Below are 23,500 nucleotides of genomic sequence, written 5' to 3'. Positions count from 1 at the left end.
CACGTGCGTTCATAGGTGAGAATGATGATGAGTGTCACGGATCATCACATTCATCAAGTTGAAGTGCAACGTATATCTTGGAATAAGAATAAAAGAGACTTGAGTAGAAAATAATAGTAATTGTATTGAAACTTGAGGTACAGCAGAGCTCCACACCCTTAATCTATGGTGTGTAGAAACTCCACCGTTGAAAATACATAAGTGAAAGGTTTAGGCATGGCCGAGAGGCCAGCCCCCTGAATGATCAAAAGACCGAATGGCCAAAAGATGACTAATACACTAGTAAAAAGTCTTATTTATACTAAACTAGCTACTAGGGTTTACATGAGTAAGTAATTGATGCATAAATCCACTTCCGGGGCCCAATTGGTGTATGTTTAGGCTGAGCTTGATCTATCCACGAGCTGAGGCTTCTCTTGGAGTTGAACGCCAAGTTATAACGTGTTTTGGGCGTTCAACTCCGGGTTGTGACGTATTTCTGGCATTTAACTCCAGACAGCAGCATGTACTTGGCGTTGAGTGCCACTTTACATCGTCAATTCCCGAATAAAGTATGAACTATTATATATTGCTGAAAAGCTCTGGATGTCTACTTTCCAACGCCGTTGAGAGCGCGCCATTTGGAGTTCTGTAGCTCCAGAAAATCCATTTTGAATGCAGGGAGGTCAGATTCCAACAGCATCAGCAGTCCTTTGTCAGCCTCCTATCAGCGTTTTGCTCAAGTCCCTCAATTTCAGCCAGAAATTACCTGAAATTACAGAAAAACACAAAAACTCATAGTAAAGTCCAGAAATGTGAATTTAACATAAAAACTAATGAAAACATCCCTAAAAGTAGCTTGAACTTACTAAAAACTACCTAAAAACAATGCTAAAAAGCGTATAAATTATCCGCTCATCAGTCACGTTAATCTAATTAACGTGAACTCTAACATGGGAAGGAGGGGCGTTTGGAGCGTTAGTGATAATGGTAAGTGTCACTAACGCTCTCGAAGCTTAGGCATGCCCACGTTAGGAGTCACGTTAGTTATACTAACGTGAACTCTAACGTAGGGAAAGGGGGCACAAGGCAACATTATTGGAAAAGGTGATTCCCAATAATGTTTGCGAAGGACCAAGAGGCAACGTTAGTGGTCACGTTAGTTCCACTAACGTTGAAGTTAACGTTGATCATTTTGGGTGGAACGTTAGTGGAAAAGGTGATTGTCACTAACGTTCTCGAACCCACATTCTCACTTAACGTTAACGCCACTAACGTCCTAACTACTGCCCATGCCTAACTCACATTTTTCTGCAAACAAAGCTGAGCCCACTGAAGATTGTAACTGCTTCAACTCAAGATCAAAGGCCCATATCCAAGACTTGAAGAACTCACTAGAAGATCAAGAAAAGTAGTATATATAGGAGTAGTTTTGAACTATAGAGAAGCTTAGCACTTTTGGGAGAACTACACTCTGTATATTTACTTTCTGCATTTTCTAGTTTGGGAAGCATGTATTCTATTCTATCATTTTTCATTTCCATTTCTAGAGCTATGAACAACTAAACCCCTTTCATTGGGTTAGGGAGCCTGTTGTAATTTGATGGATCAATTATATTTTTCATTCTTCTTCCTCTTTCTTTTCTCTTGATTTACTAGAAGGCTTTCGATCTTAATCTACTTGGTTAGTTATCTTGGAAAAGAAACTCTCCATAATTAGATCTCCTCTGAGCCTTGGAAAAGGGATGAGGAGATCATGCTAGAAATGCTTTCTCATGTTGGACCAAATTGGGGTTTGGGCGGATATAGTGACATGTAATCCTTCCAACACTTTAATTTGGAAATACATGTGGTATAATCAGTAACCATACTTCATCTCTTCCCATGAGCAATTAAATCAAGGAATTGGACAATTGTTCAAGCTTAGAGAGATTGGATTTCCAAGGAATTGGGATCCAATCACTTAAGATTGCCAAGGAGATCAATGAATGCATTGATTAAGGAAGAGATGAGAATGAACTTGATCCGGAGAATGCAACATCTCCTAAGCCCAATGAATTCCCTATCTCTGATCTTACCCTTTCTCTTTACTTTATGCCATTTATTTCCATGTTCATTTCTCCATATCCCCATTTAAGATTCTGCACTTTATTTTCTGCAATTTACTTTCCCGCCATTTAATTTTCTGCAAACCTCAACTACATTTCTGTTTAGCTCAACTAGCATACTCTTCCAACTAAAGTTGCTTGACCAATCAATCCCTGTGGGATTCGACCTCACTCTATTGTGAGTTTTTACTTGACGACAATTCGGTATACTTGCTGAAAAGAAATTTGTTGAGAGACAAGTTTTCGTGCATCAATTGGTGGAGGTTGTCGCCAAGAAGATTGATCATATGCATATGGCTCCTCCCACCTTTGGTTATCCCATCCTTGATACACATCCTCATTGAAGCTCTCATTTCCTACAACATAGTTAGAACCAAACTCATAGCCAAAGTGAGAATTCATAGTGAAAAGAGAAAATAAGAAATAAAAGCTAATAAGAAATAATGAAACAAAATCCTAAAGCTAGCAAAAACTAACAAACAATCCAAAAATCAAGCTATTCACAATATTCACATATATAAAATAACCAATAACACAACACCATTGCAAATCCCCGACAACGACGCCATTTTGATGATTGGATTTTTGACGGTCTAGAATTTCACTAATGAAGTCTCGTTGCAAGTATAGTTTCTAAACCAACACTAATCCTTTCATACAAAAATTTATTTGTCACAAGTAACAAACCCCTTAAAATCTATAAACTGAAGTATTGAACCTTGGGTCGTTCTCCTTAGGAATTGCAATAAATTGTCTTATTATTGGTTATAAGATATTTTGGGGTTTTTGAGATTTTAGACAATAAATATAAATGGCAAAGAGAATAAACTAACAACTAACAAAGCTCTTGGCAAGATATGAGAACAAAAAGTCCTATCCTAGTTATCCTCCTCAATTGTGACCAAAAATTGTTCATTGCTACCACTTAGTTAACCTCTAACCATGGAGGAAAGTCAAGTGGATGAATTAACTTGATTCCACAAGTCCTAGCCAACTCCCAAGGGAAAGACTAGCTTTAATGGTATCCAAATCAATTAGCAACTTCTAATTATCAATCGACAAAGGAATTAGATAACTCAAGCATCACTAATTACTCTACCTAGGCCAAGAGGAATAAAATCTATACTAAAATCTAACCAAGCATTTCATCAAACACTTGGAAGGCAATAAAAGGAAAGCATAGTAAAATTGCAAGGAAAGTAAATCTACACTACTCAATTGCAAGGAATTAAACAACAACAAATCAAAGAAAACAATAAAGGAAAATGAAAACATAAATTGCATTAAAGAGAAATAGAAGAACAAAAGTGCAACAACATAAAAGTAGAGAATTACAAGAATTAAATGCTAGACTAGAGAGAGGAAGGGTAGAAGAGGAAGAATTACAAAGAGAAAGGAAAATCAAAGCATGAAATTAAACTAGATCTAAGAGTTTCTAATCTAGATCTAAAACCTAATCCTAATCATATAGAGAAGTGAGAGCTTCTCTCTCTAAAACTAACTTTCCCTCCAAAACTAAACTAAACTAAACTAATGGTAACTAGTGTGTTGATTTCCCTTCAATCCTGGGCTTAAATAGCATAAAAAATAAGATGGAATGGGCCCACAAGGCTTCTAAAATCACTGGCCACGAGTTGCATTTAGTGGATCATCTGCACCATCGGCGCGTACGCATACTGTGCGCGTGCGTGCCCCTATGCACGATGCAACTATAGCAAATCGTATATCATTTCGAAGCCCCGGATGTTAGCTTTCCCTCGCAACTGGAATCGCATCATTTGGATCTTTATAGCTCAAGTTATGGTTAATTAAGCGCGAAGAGGTCAGCTTGACATCTTTTGCGATTCTTTCATTTTTTCATGAGTTCTCCATTTCTACATGCTTTTCCTTCATTCCCTTGATCCAATCCTTGCCTCCTAAATCTGAAATCACTTAACAAACATATCAAGGCATCTAATGGAATCAAGGTGAATTAAATTTAGCTATTTTAAAACCTAAAAAACATGTTTTCACTCTTAAGCACAATTAAAGGAGAATTTACAAAACCATGCTATTTCATTGAATAAATGTGGGTAAAAGGTGATAAAGTCCCCTAAATTCAACACAAGATAAACCCTACAAATGGGGTTTATCAGCGATCAAAGCTACCGAGGAAGCGATCACGGCTCAGGTCCCCCTTCTTGCTCCCGACTTCGACACTTCAACAATTGGAGCTTTCAAGATGATCCAGGACAGGAAAATAGTGGTAGAATACATTTTGTTGCTAGTTGTTCTTATATCCTCATTTGGCCATCTAGCCACCGAATTGCATTAGATATTCGCTGATTGCAATATTGTGGCACCCGGGGTGATCAGTCTCAGGTATCGGTTTTTGTACCTTGAAATTAATCACAACATACTTGCTTGTCAATGGTTAGCCTCGTTAAAACCCCTTGTCGCTGCCTCGTTTAGAGGGCAAGGGAAAACAACAACCCCTTTTTAATAACGAAACAATAGTACAGAAGTTATTTGTAGCAAGTATTTAAAAGAAAATAAAGAGTTAAACAAAAAATGATGAAGTAAAGGGTGACATTAAATTGAAGTAAAAATGAGGTTGAAGAATAATCGTGTGGTCGGAAGGTTGGTCGGCCTTCAAGAGTAAAACCTCTTCAAGTTTGCCACATTCCATGTCTTCGGGACCTCTTTGCCGTCTAACCGTTCCAACTTGTAAGCATTTTTTCTGAGAACTTCTCTTACTCTATATGACCCTTCCCAATTGGCTTGCTTTCTCCTAGAGTGGGTGGGCCAATGTCGTTACGCTGCAACACTAGGTCACCCTCTTCGAAGCTTCTATTCTACACTCTGTGATTATAACGCAAGGATATCCTCTGCTTCAGTGTAGCTTCCGACAAGTGAGCCATCTCCCTTGTCTCATCTATCAAGTCTTTTTCAATCGCTTCACTACCCTCACCTAGCAGTAACCTTGGGCTTGGTTCTCGGATGTCTACAAGGATAATCGCATCAACACCGTAGCTACGTCGGAAGGGCATCTCCTTGGTAGAAAATTGTGGTGTTGTCCTATAGGACTACAAAATGGAGGACAAATCGTCTGCCTTAGAGCCCTTTCGCTAATCGAGTTGTTTTATTTAGCCCACTGAGGATAACCTTATTTGCCACCTCAGCTTGCCCGCTACTCTGGGGATGTTCCACCAAGGAAAACTTCTACTTAATTCCCAATCCCGCTAAGAACTCCCTGAACTTTTTGTCAGAAAATTGCATCCTATTGTCTGAGACCACGACCTCTGTATTCCAAACGTGGCAATTACTTGCCTCTAGAGGAACTGTCGACAATTTGCCGACGATATGTGGTGAGCGAAATTGTTACTCCTACTTAAATTCTTGTTCGAAATTGATTGTCCCTAGTAACGGCGTCAAAACCTGGTGCATAATACCATGGTACAAACATAACTTCACAACTTCACACAACTAACCAGCAAGTGCACTGGGTCGTCCAAGTAATACCTTACGTGAGTAAGGGTCGATCCCACGGAGATTGTTGGTATGAAGCAAGCTATGGTCATCTTGTAAATCTCAGTTTGGCGGATAATAAATGGTTATGGAGTTTTCGAATAGTAATAATAAATAAACAGAAAATAAAGATAGAAATACTGCTTTCCTACTGCTTTCATCCAATCTTTCTTACTCCTTTCCATGGCAAGCTGTATGTAGGGCATCACGTTGTCAATGGCTACATCCCATTCTCTCAGTAAAAATGGTCCAAATGCTCTGTCACAACACGGCTAATCATCTGTCGGTTCTCGATCATGTTGGAATAGAATCCCTTGATTCTTTTGTGTTTGTCATCACGCCCAACAATCGCGAGTTTGAAGCTCGTCATAGTCATTCAATCCCGGAATCCTACTCGGAATACCACAGACAAGGTTAGACTTTTCGGATTCCCATGAATGCCGCCATCAATTCTAGCTTATACCACGAATATTCTGATTAAGGAATCCAAGAGATATGCGCCCGGTCTAAGGTAGAACGGAAGTGATTGTCAGTCACGCGTTCATAGGTGAGAATAATGATGAGTGTCACAGATCATCACATTCATCATGTTGAAGTGCAACGAATATCTTAGAACATGAATAAACTGAATTCAATAGAAAATAGTAGTAATTGCATTGAAACTTGAGGTACAGCAGAGCTCCACACCCTTAATCTATGGTGCGTAGAAACTCCACCGTTGAAAATATATAAGTGATAAAGGTTCAGGCATGGCCGAATGGCCAGCCCCCAAGTTCTAAGGACTAGGCGTACAGAGACAGATACCAAGATGTAAATATACTAGTAAAAAGTCCTATTTATACTAGACTAGCTACTAGGGTTTACAGAAATAAGTAATTGATGCATAAATCCACTTCCGGGGCCCACTTGGTGTATGTTTGGGCTGAGCTTGAGCTTTACACGAGCTGAGGCTTCTATTGGAGTTGAACGCCAAGTTGTAACGCGTTTTTGGCGTTCAACTCTGGTTCGTGACGTGTTTCTGGAGTTTGACTCCAGAATGCAGCGTAAAATTGGCGTTGAGCGCCAGTTTGTGTCGTCTAATCCCGAATAAAGTATGAACTATTATGTATTGCTCGAAAGCTCTGGATGTCTACTTTTCAACGCCATTGAGAGCGCGCCATTTTGAGTTCTGTAGCTCCAGAAATTCCATTTCGAGTGCAGGGAGGTCAGAATCCAACAACATCAGCAGTCCTTTGTCAGCCTTTTATCAGAGTTTTGCTCAGGTCCCTCAATTTCAGCCAAAAATTACTTGAAATCACAGAAAAACACACAAACTCATAGTAAAGTCCAGAAATGTGAATTTAACATAAAAACTAATGAAAACATCCCTAAAAGTAGCTAGATCCTACTAAAAACTACCTAAAAATAATGCCAAAAAGCGTATAAATTATCCGCTCATCAATATGCTGGCTAATGGCCACGATGATGTACTTGACTTGTCTTGGGGCCACCGGGAATGGCCTCAAGAGGTCGACTTCCCACTGGGAGAAAGGTCGGGAGGCCAGCGTGGAACTTAGCTCTTCTGCTGGAGCCTTGTGGAAATTCGCATTTTCTTGACACTTTCTGCACTTTTTACGAACTCGCGGGCATCTGCCATCATAGAGGACTAATAGTATCTGGCTTTCATGAGTTTCTTGGCTAACTTTATTCTTCTAACGTGGTGGCCGTAGCACCTTTCATGGACTTCACTTAGGATGAAGTCCGTCTGGCTGGGGCATAAACACTTCAACAGGGGATGATTAAGTCTTCTCTTATATAGCTGCCCTCGTATTACTGTGTACTTAGCAGCCTCTCTTCTTATCACTTTGGCCTCCTTTTTATCTTCAGGGAGCATTTCTTCTTTGAAGAAGCACTGAATCGGGTTGATCCATGAGGTAGGATCGGGAACTTGGGTCCAGCAAAGGGTCACCAACGGCTCCTTCACCAAGCTTTAGATGAGAGATCGATTTTTCGCTCCAGCTTTAGTACTTGCCAACTTTGACAAGAGGTTGGTGATAGAGTGAAACCGTTGGTTAAGAATTTTCTCTCAGTAAGAGGAATAACTTTGTTGCAAGTCTAGTTCCAAACCGACAGATAACACTCAATCAAAGTTTAATTTTGGTTTTCACAAGTTCAACCCAATAAAAATAACCGAGAGTATTAGTCCCAGGTCGTTCTTCCTAGGAATTACAGTCGAGTTCTCAATTATTGGTTATGATTTTCACGGGTTGGGTTGATAAAGAAGTGAGAATTTAAATGACAATAAAATAAAGAAAACAACAAAGGAAAGCAATTACTAAAAAGAGGCATTCATGGCAAGGATTGAGAATCTAGGTTTTCTATCCTAGTCATTAATCATAATACAATAATTATCAAGAGCTAATCCTATTTCGTCATCTCCAACATCGGAAGAAGGTTTAATGTTATCTTCACAATGAGAGAAAGTCAAATAGGACTAGTTAACCCCAATTAATAAGTAATGTTAATGGAAACAACACTAACTAATCACTCTAGATCACCGATCTAAATTGGGTATTAATGACTCAAGATTGCCTAATTACTCTTTCCAAGCCAAGAATGCTCAAAAACTACTCTAAAATCAAACTAAGCATTTTGTCAAACACTTGGAAGGCATAAAACAAAAACATGGTAAAATTGCAAGAAATATAAAATCTAACAACTACCAATGCAAGAAAATAACAATAACAACTCAATTAAACATCAATGACATGAAAACATAAAATTGCATTAAAGAAAATCCAAATCCAACAATAGTGCATGAACATGAAAAGAACATAAAAGGGAAATTAACAAGTAAAATTAAGAGAACAAGGATGTAGGAACAAGGAAAAGTAACGGAAACTAAATCAAAACAAGTAATTAAACCTAAATCTAAGAGAAAACTAAACTAAGAACCCTAATTTCTAGAGAGAAGAGGGGACTTCTCTCTCTAGAACTAACCTAAAACATGTTTTCTACACTATCTAATTGCTCTCCCTTTCTCCCTCTTGAATTCTGCATCATATAGCTTCAGAAATGAGTTGGATTTGGGCTTGGATGGCTCAGAAATCGCCCCAACATATTCACTTTAATAAGGTCACGTGACCAACGTCACGCGTCCGCGTCGCATGGAAATTGTCCTCCTCACGCGTATGCGTCGATGACGCGTGAGCGTGGCCTTGAATACTCCAAATGCTCATTTCTTCATGAATTCTCTACTTTGCATGCTTTTCTCTTTACTTTTTCCATCCAATCATTGCCTTATAAGCCTGAAATCACTAACAAACATATCAAAGCATTGAATGGGATTAAAGTGAATTAAATTCAGCTATCTCAAAGCCTAAAACGCATGTTTTCACTCATTAAGCACAAATTAGGGAGAATTACAGAACATGCTATTTCATTGAATAAATGTGGGATAAGTTGATAAAATTCCCTAAATTTAACACAAGATAAACCACGAAATTGGGGTTTATCAGTCGACCCTGGCATTTCTCTCCCTGGGAACGTGCTGGACCACTACTTCATCGAAATCCTTACAAAGCCGTTTTGCTTTCTCCAAATACTTTTGCAATAAAGGATCTCTTGTTTGGTAGGTTTCGTTCACTTGGGAGATCACGACTTGAGAATCACTATTGACCTCGAGCTTTGTTGTTCCGACCTCTTTGGCTAAAGTTAAGCCGCCTATCAGGGCCTCATTCTATGCTTGGTTGTTTGAGACTGAGAAGTCGAACTTGATGGACTACTCGTAAGTCATTCCTTCCGAGCTTTCCAAAATGATCCCAGCACCTCTGAACGCTTGGTTGCATGCTCCATCAACATGAAGTTTCAACCGTGTATTTGGGTCATCGGGAACGTCTGCGGTCACTTCAACCTGGAAATCAACCATTGACTATGCCTTGATCACATGTCAAGGTTCGTACTAGATATCATACTGAGACAATTCTACTACCCATGTCACCATAAGCCCCGTCAGGTCGGGCTTCTGTAGGATCTGTTGGATGGCCTGATCGGTTCTCAAGGTGATAGGTGCCCTTGGAAATATTATCTCAACCTCCAAGAGGAGATCAGCAAAGCATAAGCTAACTTCTCCAACCTAATGTACCTTAGCTCCGTCCCTTGGAGCACTTTGCTTATGAAGTACATCGGCTGCTGGAGCTTATCTTCCTCCTAAACCTAGTGTACCTTAGCTGGGCTCTTTGGAGCACTGGCTGCTGGAGCTTATCTTTCTCCAGAACCTAGTGTACCTAAGGATGAATGTATTGCGAGTGTTCATGTTTTGAGTAACAAAATATATATCGTTTGCAATATAAACAAGATATGTGCATAATCAATTTGTTTACACTGTAAATGTGATAAATAATGAAACCTAAAAATATAAATTATTTTCAAATTACCTATTTTGATAAATATAAAAATTAAAATATTTATTTAAAAAAAATCTATGTGAACTGTCACGGTAAATTTTTAGAAGGTTAGATTTAACAGTGTTTGTATAGTTTTCTAGAGTGTTTGAGAATACTCTAGATGGTTCTGGAATGTTCTAGAATATCCTAGAAGTTCCTGGAATACCCTAGAAGGTTCTAGAAGACTCTAGAAGATCATAGAATATTCTAGAAGAGTGTGGATTGATATAAAAGTATGAAGAGTTGTATGAAACAATCTAGAAATATTTAGAAAGTAGTGGTAGGATAGATATTTATAAAGAACGTTCTAGATGATTAATCTAGACCATTGATTAGATTTAATCCTAACCATCCATTGAGGAGGTGGATGGCTATAAATAGGAGGTAAGAGTTAGTGTGAGGGTGTGTGAATCATTTGTAACCACACTTAAGTACTAAAGTGTTCTTTCCACCAAGCTTCCTTTTTCTTGTGTTCTCTTGTGTTCTTAGCTTTCTTGCTAAGTATTGAGGGTTAGGCTGACATGGTCTTAGCTCAAGAGGTGGAGTAAGTCCGAGTGCCGGCACGGTAGCATTGGAGTGTGTCCAAGGCCGTGACAACTTGGTATCAGAGCAAGGTTCGAGAGGGAGCACAAGTGGTTTGTGGGAATGGCTTCTAATATCACCATGGAGCATGTTAAGTCTCAAAGGGAAAGGGATGCTATTCCTTCTCAATGGGGAGGCAAGAAGATCCGTTCTTCAAGTGAGCCTAGAGGTAAGGACTCTAACTTCTTAGAAGAAAGAGTTTCTATGTTAGAAAATGTTCTATCCTCTATGGATGAGCGCTTCCAAATGATAGAACATGACAAGGAGACCCTCGAGGCTCACGTGTTGGGAGAATTAGATGCTTTCAAAGAAAGCATGCTCCAAATCAAAGAGAAGCTTGAGAATTCCTTGAAGCTATTTGAGGAAGTTCGAGTTTGGTTCGAGGAGGCAAAATCTTGACCAACCATTATAAGGGAGATCACAAAGATTGATCTCCCAAAGCCAAAGGAGTTCAAGGGCGTGAGGGACGCTCGAGAGGTGGAGAACTTCCTATGGCAAATGGAGAGGTACTTTGAAGACCAAGGGGTGGTCGAAGAAGCAATAAAGGTACGCCTTGCAGCTCTCTATCTTTCTGATAATGCTACTTTGTGGTGGAGGAGAAAGAGCGTAGATATGGAGAAGGGTACTTGCAACATAACCACATGGGAAGATTTCAAAAGGGAGTTGAAAAGACAATTCTTCCCTGAGAATGTGGTTTATGAAGCAAGGAAGAAGTTGAGGGAGTTGAAGCACAAGAGTACGATTAGCGACTATGTAAAGGAGTTCACTACTCTCACACTTCAAATCCCCAACTTAGCATCAGAGGATGCATTGTTCTTCTTCATTGATGGACTCCAACCTTGGGCAAAGCAAGAACTACAAAGAAGGAATGTTAAGGATGTCGATGAGGCCATCGTGGTGGCCGAATCACTCATTGAGTATCATAGGGGAGACTCTAAACCCAAGTCTTCTTCCAAGCCTAATTCTACTAAAAGTGGGGGAGACAAGGGGAAGAGTTTCTCAACCAAGAAAGAAGGAAAATACTCTTCAAAGAAAGAGTATGAGGAAAAGAAGAAGGTTTTCGTACCTAATGGAGGATGCTTCGTGTGCAAGGGACCACACCAAATGAAGGACTGTCCCAAGTTAGGGACTCTGGCATCTATCGCCGAGGAACGAGAGGCCCAAACTCAAGTAACTGAGTGTGTTGGATCCATCCAACACATAAATGCTGTGAAGGGCAAAGAGGCAAGCACTGCAGAAAAGAAAGGCTTGATGTATGTCAAAGCCTTTATCAATGAAAAACCTGTCATGGCTATGATCGACACTGGTGCTACACACAACTTCATCACGCCTGATGAAGCACAGAGGCTTGGGTTGAAGATCACCGAAAAGAATGGTTGGTTCAAACCCGTGAACACCAAGGGTGAACCCCTTAAGGGAGTAGCAAAAGGGGTTGAGATGACTCTTGGTTCTTGGAAGGGCCTTGTAGATTTCTCAGTAGCACCCATGGATGATTTTAAAATAGTCATCGGGCTCGATTTGCAAAGGAAGGCAAATATAATACCTATGACATACTACGACGTAGTATGCGTCATGGAGAAAGGGTCTCCATGCATGGTCCCTACAGTCTCTAAAGTCGGAGGACCACCAATACTCTCTGCTATGCAACTCAAGAAAGGGTTCAAGAAGGGAGAGATTACATATTTGGCTCTATTACAAGAGGAGTTAACATCTGAAAGAGAAGATGTTCCTCCCAAAATCAAGGAAGTCCTTGAAGAAAGTAAGGATGTGATGCCTCCCGAGTTGCCAAAACAACTACCACCTAGGAGGAAGGTGGACCATAAGATTGAATTGGAGTCAGGAGTAAAGCCGCCCGCCTCAACACCTTATAGGATGGCACCGCCAAAACTTGAAGAGTTGAAGAAGCAACTCAAGGATTTGCTAGATGCTGGATTCATCCGTCCATCGAAGGCACCTTATGGCGCACCCGTCTTGTTCCAAAAGAAGCATGATGGTTCATTGAGACTATGCATCGTCTATCGAGCACTGAACAAGGTAACCATCAAGAACAAATACCCCATTCCTTTGATAGCCGATTTGTTTGATCAACTTGGTAGAGCCAAGTGGTTCTCAAAGCTAGATTTAAGGTCAGGATATCACCAAGTGAGAATTGCTGATGGTGATGAGCCTAAGACAACGTGTGTCACGAGGTATGGATCGTATGAGTGGTTGGTAATGCCTTTTGGCTTGACCAATGCTCCTGCGACCTTCTGCACCTTGATGAACGAGATCTTTCGACCTTACCTTGATCGGTTTGTAGTGGTCTACTTGGATGACATTGTTGTCTATAGCAATACTTTGGAGGAACATGTAGAACACTTACAAACCGTGTTCAAGATCTTGCGAGAGAATAACCTATATGTGAAGAAGGAAAAGTGTTCCTTTGCAAGGGACGAAGTCCACTTCTTGGGACACATCATTAAAGGTGGAACTCTCTGCATGGATCAAGGAAAGGTGAAGGCTATCAAAGAGTGGGAGCCGCCAAACAAGGTATCTGAATTGAGGTCATTCCTTGGGTTGGCCAATTACTATCAGAGGTTTATCAAGGGATACTCCACCAAGGCTGCACCATTAACTGATCTTCTCAAGAAGAATCACACTTGGGAATGGTCAAAGGAGTGTCAAAAGGCCTTTGATGAGTTGAAGGCTGCTATCACAGAAGGTCCAGTACTAGCACTACCCGACTACTCAAAGGTGTTTGAAGTCCACACTGATGCTTCTGACTATGCCATTGGAGGGGTTCTAATGCAAGAAGGACATCTGATTACCTTTGAGAGTCTCAAGTTGAATGATACAGAGAGGCGATACACCGTCCAAGAGAAGGAGATTATCGCGGTAGTGCATTGTTTGAGAACTTGGCGTCACTACTTGCTTGGTTCACACTTTATCGTCAAGACAGACAATGTGGCTACAAGCTACTTCCAAACTCAAAAGAAGTTGAGCCCCAAACAAGCTAGGTGGCAGGACTTCTTGGCTGAGTTTGATTTTGAGTTTGAATACAAGTCAGGCAAGACTAATGTGGTAGCAGATGCGCTGAGTCGCAAGGCTGAATTGGCGGCCATTTCTATGGTTGAAGGAGATATTGTGCACACCATCAAGGAAGGGTTGCATCACGATCCATTAGCTAAGAAGTTGGTGGAGTTGGCTAGAGAAGGTAAGACCAAAAGATTTTGGCTAGAAAATAACCTTCTCTACACTAAAGGGAGAAGACTATACGTCCCTAAATGGGAAAATCTAAGAAGAAAATTAGTGAGAGAATGCCACGACACCAAGTGGGCTGGTCACCAAGGTCTGCGAAGGACCTTGGCACTCATTGAATCTTCTTATTATTGGCCTCAAATGAGAGATGAAGTAGAGAGCTATGTGAAGACTTGTCTTGTGTGCTAACAAGATAAGATTGAAAACAAGACACCAAGCGGGTTGTTGGAACCTCTGCCTCCATCAGAGCGACCGTGGGAAAGTGTCTCTCTAGATTTCATTTCCGCCTTACCGAAGTCTGAGGGGTTTGGATCTATTCTCGTGGTAGTGGATCGATTTTCAAAGTATGCTACCTTTATACCCGCCCTTACTGACTGCACTGCAGAGGAGGCAGCACGACTATTCTTCAAGAATGTGGTGAAATATTGGGGATTGCCTAAGAGCATCATTAGTGATCGAGATCCACGCTTCACAGGACGACTATGGACAGAGCTGTTCAAACTCCTTGGGTCGGAGCTTCATTTTTCAACAAGCTTCCATCCTCAAACCGATGGGCAGACTGAGAGAGTGAATGCCTTACTCGAGTGTTACTTGAGGCATTTTGTAAGCACTAATCAGAAAGATTGGACAAAACTCCTCGACATTGCTCAGTTCTCATATAATTTGCAAAGGAGTGAGTCTACAGGGAAGAGTCCGTTCGAGATTGTGACTGGACAACAACCGCTTACACCTCACTCTCTTCCTTCCCCTTACTCAGGGAAGAGCCCTGGAGCTTATCATATGATTAAGTCTTGGGAAGAACAAGCAGATGTCACTCGTTCTTACCTCAACAAAGCTGCAAAGAGGATGAAGAAATGGGCAGATAAGAAGAGGAGGCATGCAAGCTATCAAGTGGGAGACAAGGTAATGATCAAACTTCTTCCACAACAATTCAAAGCCTTTCGCAAGGTTCATAAAGGCTTAATCCGTAAATACGAAGGGCCATTTGAGATCAGTGGACGTGTTGGGGAAGTTGCTTACAAAGTACAACTCCCTCCCTCTATGAAGATCCACCCGGTCTTCCATGTGAGTATGCTTAAACCATATCACGAAGACCAAGATGAACCGAGTAGAGGTGATTCGAGTTGTGCTCCGCCTGTGGTGATTAGATCCTTTGATAAAGAAATCGAAAAGATCTTAGCTAATCGCGTCGTGTGACGAAGAGGAGTATCACCAAGTATCCAATACTTGATCAGGTGGAAAGGACTTCCGATAACTGAAGCTAGTTGGGAAGCTCGTGAAGATCTGTGACAATTCCAAGAATACCTAGAGCGCTATCATGAACAGAACGCGACGAGGACGTCTGCGCATTAGGTGGGGGAGAATGTCACGGTAAATTTTTAGAAGGTTAGATTTAACAGTGTTTGTATAGTTTTCTAGAGTGTTTGAGAATACTCTAGATGGTTCTGGAACGTTCTAGAATGTCCTAGAAGTTCATGGAATACCCTAGAAGGTTCTAGAAGACTCTAGAAGATCATAGAATATTCTAGAAGAGTGTGGATTGATATAAAAGTATGAAGAGTTGTATGGAACAATCTAGAAGTATTTAGAAAGTAGTGGTAGGATAGATATTTATAAAGAAGGTTCTAGATGATTAATCTAGACCATTGATTAGATTTAATACTAACCATCCATTGAGGAGGTGGATGGCTATAAATAGGAGGTAAGAGTTAGTGTGAGGGTGTGTGAATCATTTGTAACCACACTTGAGTACTAAAGTGTTCTTTCCACCAAGCTTCCTTTTTCTTGTGTTCTCTTGTGTTCTTAGTTTTCTTGCTAAGTATTGAGGGTTAGGCTGACTTGGTCTTAGTTCAAGAATTGGAGTAAGTCCGAGTGCCAGCACGGTAGCGTTGGAGTGTGTCCAAGGCCGTGACAGAACGCTAGGCTCATTTTTTTCTATATTTTAAATAAACGTGTGATATGCATTAATATTTTTATAATATTGTGTATTACACTGCTATGCTATGAGTCTGATCCATTTTTTTTTAAAAAGAACAAAATGTAGATGATGTTTTGTCACTTAATAACAATTTTTAATTAAATAATAACAAAATGACATTGACGTTATGTGTTAAAAGAATTATATAAAATTTTTATATATAAAACAGCAACAACATTTTGTATATTTTTTATTTTTGTTTAATTGATAAAAAAGAGAACGTCAGTGACGTTTTGTACAAAACGTCGACAAAACGTCGGCAGTGACATTTTGTTGAAGACCATAATAACATAAATGAGAAAACGGCGGTCACATTTTTCGGTGGCCATCAAAATTTCCGGTAACTACGTCAAACACAGTTTTTGGACATTTTGGTGAATTACATCAATTTGAGCCCAATATTAAAAATAAAAATCCTGATATTTATTTTTTAAAAAATCCGATGCTAATGTAACGAGCAACGGGAATAGCAGGAAAAAACTAGTACACCTGATTGCTCGAAAGTCAACCTCTTGGCCAGAGTTACAGTTCACACAATTAATTGCAGAGCTGCAATGGCAAAACTGAAGATCGGAGGGACGTGGGCGGGGGTTCTGGAAGACGTGGACTTGGACAGTTGGACCGTACCAAAGCTGCGGGAAGAGGTGGCCAGGCGCTCCAACTGCTCCCCTGACTCCATCAGTCTCATATGCGCCGGCAAAATCCTAAAGGACGATGACGCCACCGGCGGACACGGAGGAAATGGAAACTTGGCTCAGGTGGGCGTTAAGAACAATTCCAAGATCCTCGCCTCTCGTGTCTCACCTCAGGAAGGCAATTTGCTCAGGCAGGAGATCATGGCCGAAGAAGAACGCTCTCGCAGGCTTTCCCGGCTCAGGTACCTCGCAATCGTGTCTTCTTGATTTTCATTGTTTGTTAGGTTTAGAAGCTGTGCAAAATTTTTGATTTTCTTGATTGAAGTCGTTAGACTCCTAGGAACTGCGCACCCTTCTGTATAAGCTAAGAATTTTTCTAATTAGATAGTCTACGAGAATTTTTATAATTCGCGATTATGAGGGATTTTCAACTAGGTTGATGACTAGTGAAGACCAGATTAGGTTTCAACCTGAAGGGGAAATCTCTATCTTGTGGGTGTAAAAGCGTTTGACACCCATTGTTATTGACTTATTGGTACTACTTGAGCCCAGCGGATTGGGTGGCTTTAGGTCGGAGGTTTCTTCGGTGATGTGTACATGGCTTCTGACAAAGGAGGCACATGAAGGGGACAAAGCCAAAATTGACAGGGTTAGGCGAAGGTTGTGCTGAAAATGTTGTTTAAATTAAGGTTAGAGGAAGACTAATAATTTAAATGTTTAGGTCATACCCCTTGGAACAGCCTTTAGTTTTGTCACTCTTAGTAAAGGGTTCGCCAGGATTCATGAATCCTTCAACAAACCCAGAGAAATTTTGCGCACCTATCGCCGGTAGAGAATTACAGAAGTCATATCTGGAGTAAACATCAGTGGAGAGTGGGGGCACAATTGCTCTAGCCCAAGAGAACCCCGTTGTTTGGAACCTCCCTGTTTACAAAATCCCTCTTCACTTTCCAGGAAATCTCACTTAGGAAACTCTTGGTCTTTCCGCCTCATAATATGTTATATGTAAATATGTAATTCCAATTAGATATTATATCATGTAACTTTAACCACATAGTCTGCGGAAGAAAGGTTTTGTTCAAAAATTATATCTATAATGCAAGATTATTAAATGGTTGCAAATTAAGAAATTTGGATTGAGAGGCCTTGATAAACTTTATGAACAACGCTTCATTTCTAATGTTATTACCTCAGTCATTCTTTTGCACATAGTGCAGAGAAATGTATATGACAGTCTAATTATGTCTTATATCTGTTTTAATTAAAAACAAGAAAAAAAGAAAAAGTTAAAAAGAAGGAAAAACTTGAACTCTTGTTACTTGAGTTTTTGTACCATGAGAATCTTTGACAGTTGCTGTCTTTGTATTTGATTAATGAGGGTTAAATTTTCAAATAATTTGTATTCAGGGATGTTTCATGGTGCTTGGTTTTGGGAATAATCACGGAACAAAGTTCTAAGTATTAGGAGGAAGGTAACTTACGTTGTCTGTATAAGAAATTAAGAATAGTATTGCGGTTGGGTCGATCCAATTGCTCTATTTCAGGATAAAGATAAGCTTCTAATTGCTGGATATGTTCTAAGACTGGACTTTGACCTTCATCCTAGCTGAGCTCAAAGAAAGGGTTAAAATAATTTATTTAAAAAGAAAAGAAATCATTGATGATATATTAGAGAAGACATTTCTGCTTCACAATAGATCAACCGTTGCAACCTTCTTTCTTTTATAATTTTAATCTTATGCAATGTATTGCTGGGATGTTTTCAATTTGATCCATGAGGCCTAATGATTCACGAACAATGGGAAGCTTATGTTCTCCAGCACCCCTTTCCCAGTCTAGGCATTTTGTTGAGAAAATCCAAAGACTTAATTTATTTGTTTATCATATTGGTTACTTGTTTGCATCAGTATTCTATCTGAAGCTCTTTTGTCTTTGATGCAAACAGGGCAGCTGCAACTGCATTAGCGGAAAGACATGCAGATGGTTCACTACCTGTTGAAGATTTCAACATAGAAGTTGAGGATCAAAGTGGCAAGAAAGTACGTCTAGGTTCTGAGACTGATCAAAGGTATTTACCCTTTTATATTGTCATTCTTTATGGATGGAATTGTTTGAATATTAGGGTTTTAATGCCTATATTTTGTTTCCACTGTTGAAGTGAGTCTCAAACTGTCATTTGGCAGGGCAGTAATGATGGGATTGATGCTTCATGCAAAGGGAAAACGTCTTATTAAACAGGGAAATTACAAAGATGCACTAGAAGTGCTTAGCATGGGAGAGGTCAGTTCCTGATGATATTCCTCTATTTCAGCAAGAGCTGTATATTGTTGCAAATATGGTTTTAAATAGACACAGTTCTGAAGCTGAATAATGCTAGTAGTGTGCTTGATCACCATTGTTTGATTGTTTCATTTTCTGTCCTCCCCCCCCCCCCCCCCAAAAAAAAAAAAATACAGTAAATTCCAAAGTTCAATTCTTATTTTCTTTTGCAGGAGTCATTCTCACTTTGTGATCCAAAAGTTATTGAGGTGAGTGATCAAATTTATATTTCCACATTTGGGAATATGAATGTATTCAGTTATCAGTTATTAATTTGAGCCAAGTGATGCTATATTTTGATTTTATATTGTTATAGTCATTTTACTTCATGGCACCCTTTGGGTGCGACCCTTCTCCCGACCCTGTGATAATGCGGGACGCTTGTGCACCAGGCTGCCTTTTTTTTAATAGTCATTTTACCTCGTTGTTTAGTTGTGATTCCTTTTTGTTTTTGGTTTTTCCCAAACTAATTGACATTGGAGTAGCCTTTTCCCACTTAAAGAGTTTGTTGAAAACATTTATTTTACAATGAGGCTTTCAATCAAGTAGGATAACATCGAATAGGTAGAGCTGCTTTTGATTTGGAGCAAAGCAATTTTAACTCACCTAAAACATTCCCCATCTAACTTCCATTTCATATGGAGTGCGTGCTCTGTTCTTTTCTTTTAATATATTTTCCCCTATGTGCTTTAATACCTAATTTGAAATTATTTCTGTTTTTGTCCACTCAGCTTATTGACAATGTTCCAATTCTGCAAATAGACATGGTGTGGTGCTACTTTATGATACGAGACATCAGATGGCTCTCAGATGCAGGAAAGCGTCTTGAAATGGCTAGGGTGGGAATTGAACGTGCTCATGGGAAGGATTCTTTCCGCCTCAGACTATTACAAGGAGGGCGCTATCCAGAATTAGCATTGTGAGTTGTCTGTGTATATTGTTCAACTAATATTTAGTAGAATTTCCCAAATAATTTCTAATCCTCAACTTCAAGTAGATTATTTTGGTGCCTAATTTTGTAAACTTGTAAGGAGATTTACTTATTTAACTCTACATAGACATTTGAGACTGGACCTGCTTGAAGGGGTGGTCACATATCATAGTGGCCAGTTGGACAAATCAAGAAAAGCATTAGATTCTGCAAAAGCAAAATTTAACCAGGTTTGTCCAACTGCTATAGCATTTTGACATAAATTATGATATGGAAAAAAATTCAACATTTTTACTCATATTTACTTATTTTCTTTCGTATTCTTGATTGATCACCATGCTGGTTGGTTGCTAATGCATGTGGCATGAAATAATAAAGATCAGCTGAGCTCAAGCTTCTGTAGGATAAAGAATTCTGCTTCTAAATTTAAACTTTCTGGGTACCAGATAATATTGATCATAATTCTCTTTTATACTTTTGAAAATGATTAAATATAGCCCTTTCTATTTTCTTGTCCATACCTTCTTGCCACTCTTTTTTCCCTTTTAAATTAGCGGAAAATGAACAAATAGTCTAGCTAAATAGATTGCTAGTTTTTTTCCTTTATTCTCCCCTTGTAAACAATGTTCTGTTTTATTCCAGCTGCAAGTCCCAGATGAAGCCTTATCATTTCTTATGAGCATGGGCTATAAAGAACGTGATGCAAAGAGAGCATTGCGAATGAACAATCAAGATGTGGGAAGTGCCATTGATTTCCTTGCTGAGGAGACAACGAAGAAATTGCAGAAACAGGAGGAAGATATCCGGAGAAGAACTGAAATTAGGTAGGTGTCACTTAATGTTTATTGATTGCTATATTAGTGGTATTTATATGTTTGTTAATATTTTTCTCTGCCAGGGAGCAAAAGCGGTATGGGATGACACCGTTGAAGAAAGCTGTTGATCTAGAGAGATTGAAGGAATTGGTCTCTATTGGGTGAGCTTTATTTATTGATTTTGGTTTTCTATTGTTGGCAGTGTTATTTGGTAAACTGTGACTGGTAAGTTACATCTCTGTAATTTACGCTAAAAAAGTTGGCAGGTAATGCAAGAATGTATCCACAGATGCTATGTACCCTTTGATAATTTTGTTCTGAACAAGTATATCCCCAAAGTTGCTTAATTTAAAGTCATTGTGGTTGTATAGGGAGCATATCCCAATGATTTAGCAATGATTATAGGAGGAAAATGTATAGAGAAAAATGAAATAAAAGAAAGGGGGACTGCAGCAGTGAATAACATGAATTGAATCTTAGTGGGACAGATCTGACTTACCCTTATAGGAGGACTGTTAAGGGCTTGGATATTATGGGGTGCTCAAAGTCCCACATCGGGTAGTATGGGATGCTTGATGTTTTGTATAAGGAAAGTGGTTCTTCCCCCTTATCAGCTAGCTTTTAAGCTGTGGTTTCCCACTTTCCTTAGATACTTAACAATGACATCATAGCATGGTTGTTGGTGCCATGAATACAGATAACCGGTAGCAAAGAGGCTACCGTTGAGTCAGTGTCGATACTGATAACCGGACGTTGGCTTTCAAGGGCAGTGTATTGTCAGGGACTTGGGTAGTATGGGGTGCTCAAAGTCCCACATCAGGTAGTATGGGATGCTGGATGTTGTCTATAAGGAGAGTAGTTCCTCCCCTTTATTAGCTAGCTTTTAAGTTGTGGTTTCCCACTTTCTTTAGATACTTAACAAGGACACTTAGTCATAATTCAGTTATTTCAGTTATAGGAAAGGATTGGGATCTGGGCAGCAGAGAGCATACACTGTGCTCTAGCTTGTTACCTAATTCAAGCTATATCTCTGTCATTTTTCTCTTTTTTTCCCTGAATTGGTGAGCTTTTAATCATGTTTTTCAGAGTATTAATTCAAGGAAATCCCTTTAGTTCTGTTGGCTGTTGTGTTGTTTCTGTTTACTTTAATAAGAGTTCATTTCTGATCTTCATGGAGAAATATAAAGATTTTATCCAAGTGTTCCGTGATTGGAGACGATGTCTGTCTTCCAATATAGATTCTATTTGCGGTATATAAAGCTTATGGAAGAGGTTGCCATTGATAAGCTATTAATGTCATGTTGGCTTGAGGATCTGAGTTATGAGATCCTAGCCCACAATAGTTACACACAATTTATTCATGGGGCGGCATCTGTTGTTATCAACTATCTAAATAATCTTAGACTATTACTATAAAAATGCTTGGTTAAGAAAACTCTTATAATGTACTAGTTAAATTTAAGTTGTTGCTTCTAAATCTGACAGGTTTGACAAGGAGCTCGCTGCTGAAGCCCTTCGAAGAAATGAAAATGACACTCAGAAGGCATTGGATGATTTGACAAATCCAGAAACTAATTCCGCTTTGCAGGTTATTATTAGTATTATTTTTTGACCATTTTCTGCATAACCTGAAGCCAATATTTCTGCTGACTCTCCCCAACATGAAGGTTCATATTGAGTCGAGGAAAAGGAAGAGACAGAAACAAGCAACGGAAACTCAAATTGAAAAAGTTGTACACATGGGTTTTGAAAGATCAAGAGGTACAGAAGTTAAGTTTAGATATAACAAACAACGATATGCTCAGGTTAAACCTGGTTATGCTGGATTCTGATACTGTTTTGTGTTTGCAGTGGTTGCTGCCTTCGAGGTCGGTGGCACTTTAGAAGAAGTAATCCAAAGACTGACGGCACTGCCTGAGGCTGACCATACGGCTGAAGCAATTCAAACTGCTGCTCCTGATGGCAGTGCAAGTTCATCTGCGCCTTTACCACATAACGTTTCTGAAATGCTAGAGCAAATTAATGATGTGGAAGATCCGTTGGATCTCAGCAAAGCAGAAGAGCGAGATGTGGAGATGGAAGACGAGCTATCTGCAGTTATAGTGAAGACTGATGCACTGGCTGACTATGACATTGAAGTGAACATAGAAGGAGAAGCCATAACCGAGTACTTGGCTCTGATAGAGGCTGCAGGCAGCTCTGGAAAAATGGCTCTTTCCCGGTAAAATAAGTGAAAATGAAAGATAATAAATACTCAAATTCGTCCACAAGGAATTTCAAATCAGAGATTCTGCTCCTTAACAATTTATCTTTTTCTTTAGAAAGAAGTCCTCGACAATTACTCCCGTCAGACAAATTAGTATTTCCGCCGTTCTGAATGGACTAATTTGTCTTATAATAATTTTTTAAAGATCTATTGTCTTATAAGAAAATTTTCAGTAACTTATTTATCAAGAACATACATTAAAAAATCAATTGAAAGCGACCAAGTGATCAATTTGTCTATCGAAAGTAATTCTTGAGGACTTCTAATGAATAAAACTTGTTGGGGACTAAAATATTCAATTTGAAATTTGTTGGAGGGATTAATTTGAGTGTTTACTCAAAATAATAGTTTATGTAAATAGCAGGATGATGTAGTTTAGTATTGAATATTTGTCATGGGCGTTATTGTGTGCATGTGTGCAAAGTAGGATGCTCATTCACCGAATACTTCCTATAGTACTAATTTGGAAATTCCATATATCATTATTTTCTTAATTTTCTTTTGTATTTACCATTCCATAGAGATATGTCTTAAAACTTGTTCGCTATTTCACCAATTACCAATAATATGTTTATTCTGCTGAACATTTAGGCGATGACTAGTTAATCAGGTATAACGAGTTGCCGATAATATGTTTGAGGAGTAAATGGTTAAATTAGTTACTAAAAGATTATTTATTTTTTAAATTAATTTTTGAAAGATTTTTTTAGCCAAATTTA

At 39.3% G+C, this 23,500-nt stretch overlaps 1 protein-coding gene across 2 annotated transcripts; it reads left to right on the top strand.

Annotated features, from left to right (window-relative positions):
- Positions 1-15,559: 15,559 nt before the first annotated feature.
- LOC112790592 (uncharacterized) lies at positions 15,560-23,275 on the top strand. Of its 2 annotated transcripts, XM_025833071.3 has the most exons (11): positions 15,560-16,692; positions 18,396-18,518; positions 18,634-18,730; positions 18,943-18,978; positions 19,501-19,688; positions 19,828-19,930; positions 20,343-20,524; positions 20,599-20,676; positions 22,001-22,103; positions 22,183-22,276; positions 22,367-23,275. In XM_025833071.3, the coding sequence occupies exons 1-11, from the start codon at positions 16,370-16,372 to the stop codon at positions 22,738-22,740; spliced, it is 1,701 nt and encodes a 566-aa protein (XP_025688856.1). In that variant the 5' UTR covers positions 15,560-16,369; the 3' UTR covers positions 22,741-23,275. The 2 variants fall into 2 exon arrangements, with proteins under 2 accessions (XP_025688856.1, XP_029152894.1); XM_029297061.2 differs by lacking the exon at positions 18,943-18,978.
- The last annotated feature ends 225 nt before the right edge of the window (positions 23,276-23,500 follow it).

This window comes from Arachis hypogaea, chromosome 3, assembly GCF_003086295.3.
Source record: "Arachis hypogaea cultivar Tifrunner chromosome 3, arahy.Tifrunner.gnm2.J5K5, whole genome shotgun sequence".
In the NCBI taxonomy this organism is placed as follows: Eukaryota; Viridiplantae; Streptophyta; class Magnoliopsida; order Fabales; family Fabaceae; genus Arachis; species Arachis hypogaea.
The sequence above is the reverse complement of the archived record's forward strand: the minus strand, read 5'-3'. Positions and strand labels throughout refer to the sequence as shown.

Coding starts and splice junctions, on each gene's coding strand:
- LOC112790592 (XM_025833071.3), top strand. CDS start 16,370: ATGGCAAAACTGAAGATCGGAGGGACGTGGGCGGGGGTTCTGGAAGAC. Junction 19,931..20,342: donor CAAAAGCAAAATTTAACCAG/GTTTGTCCAACT, acceptor GTTTTATTCCAG/CTGCAAGTCCCAGATGAAGC. Junction 22,277..22,366: donor GGGTTTTGAAAGATCAAGAG/GTACAGAAGTTA, acceptor TTGTGTTTGCAG/TGGTTGCTGCCTTCGAGGTC.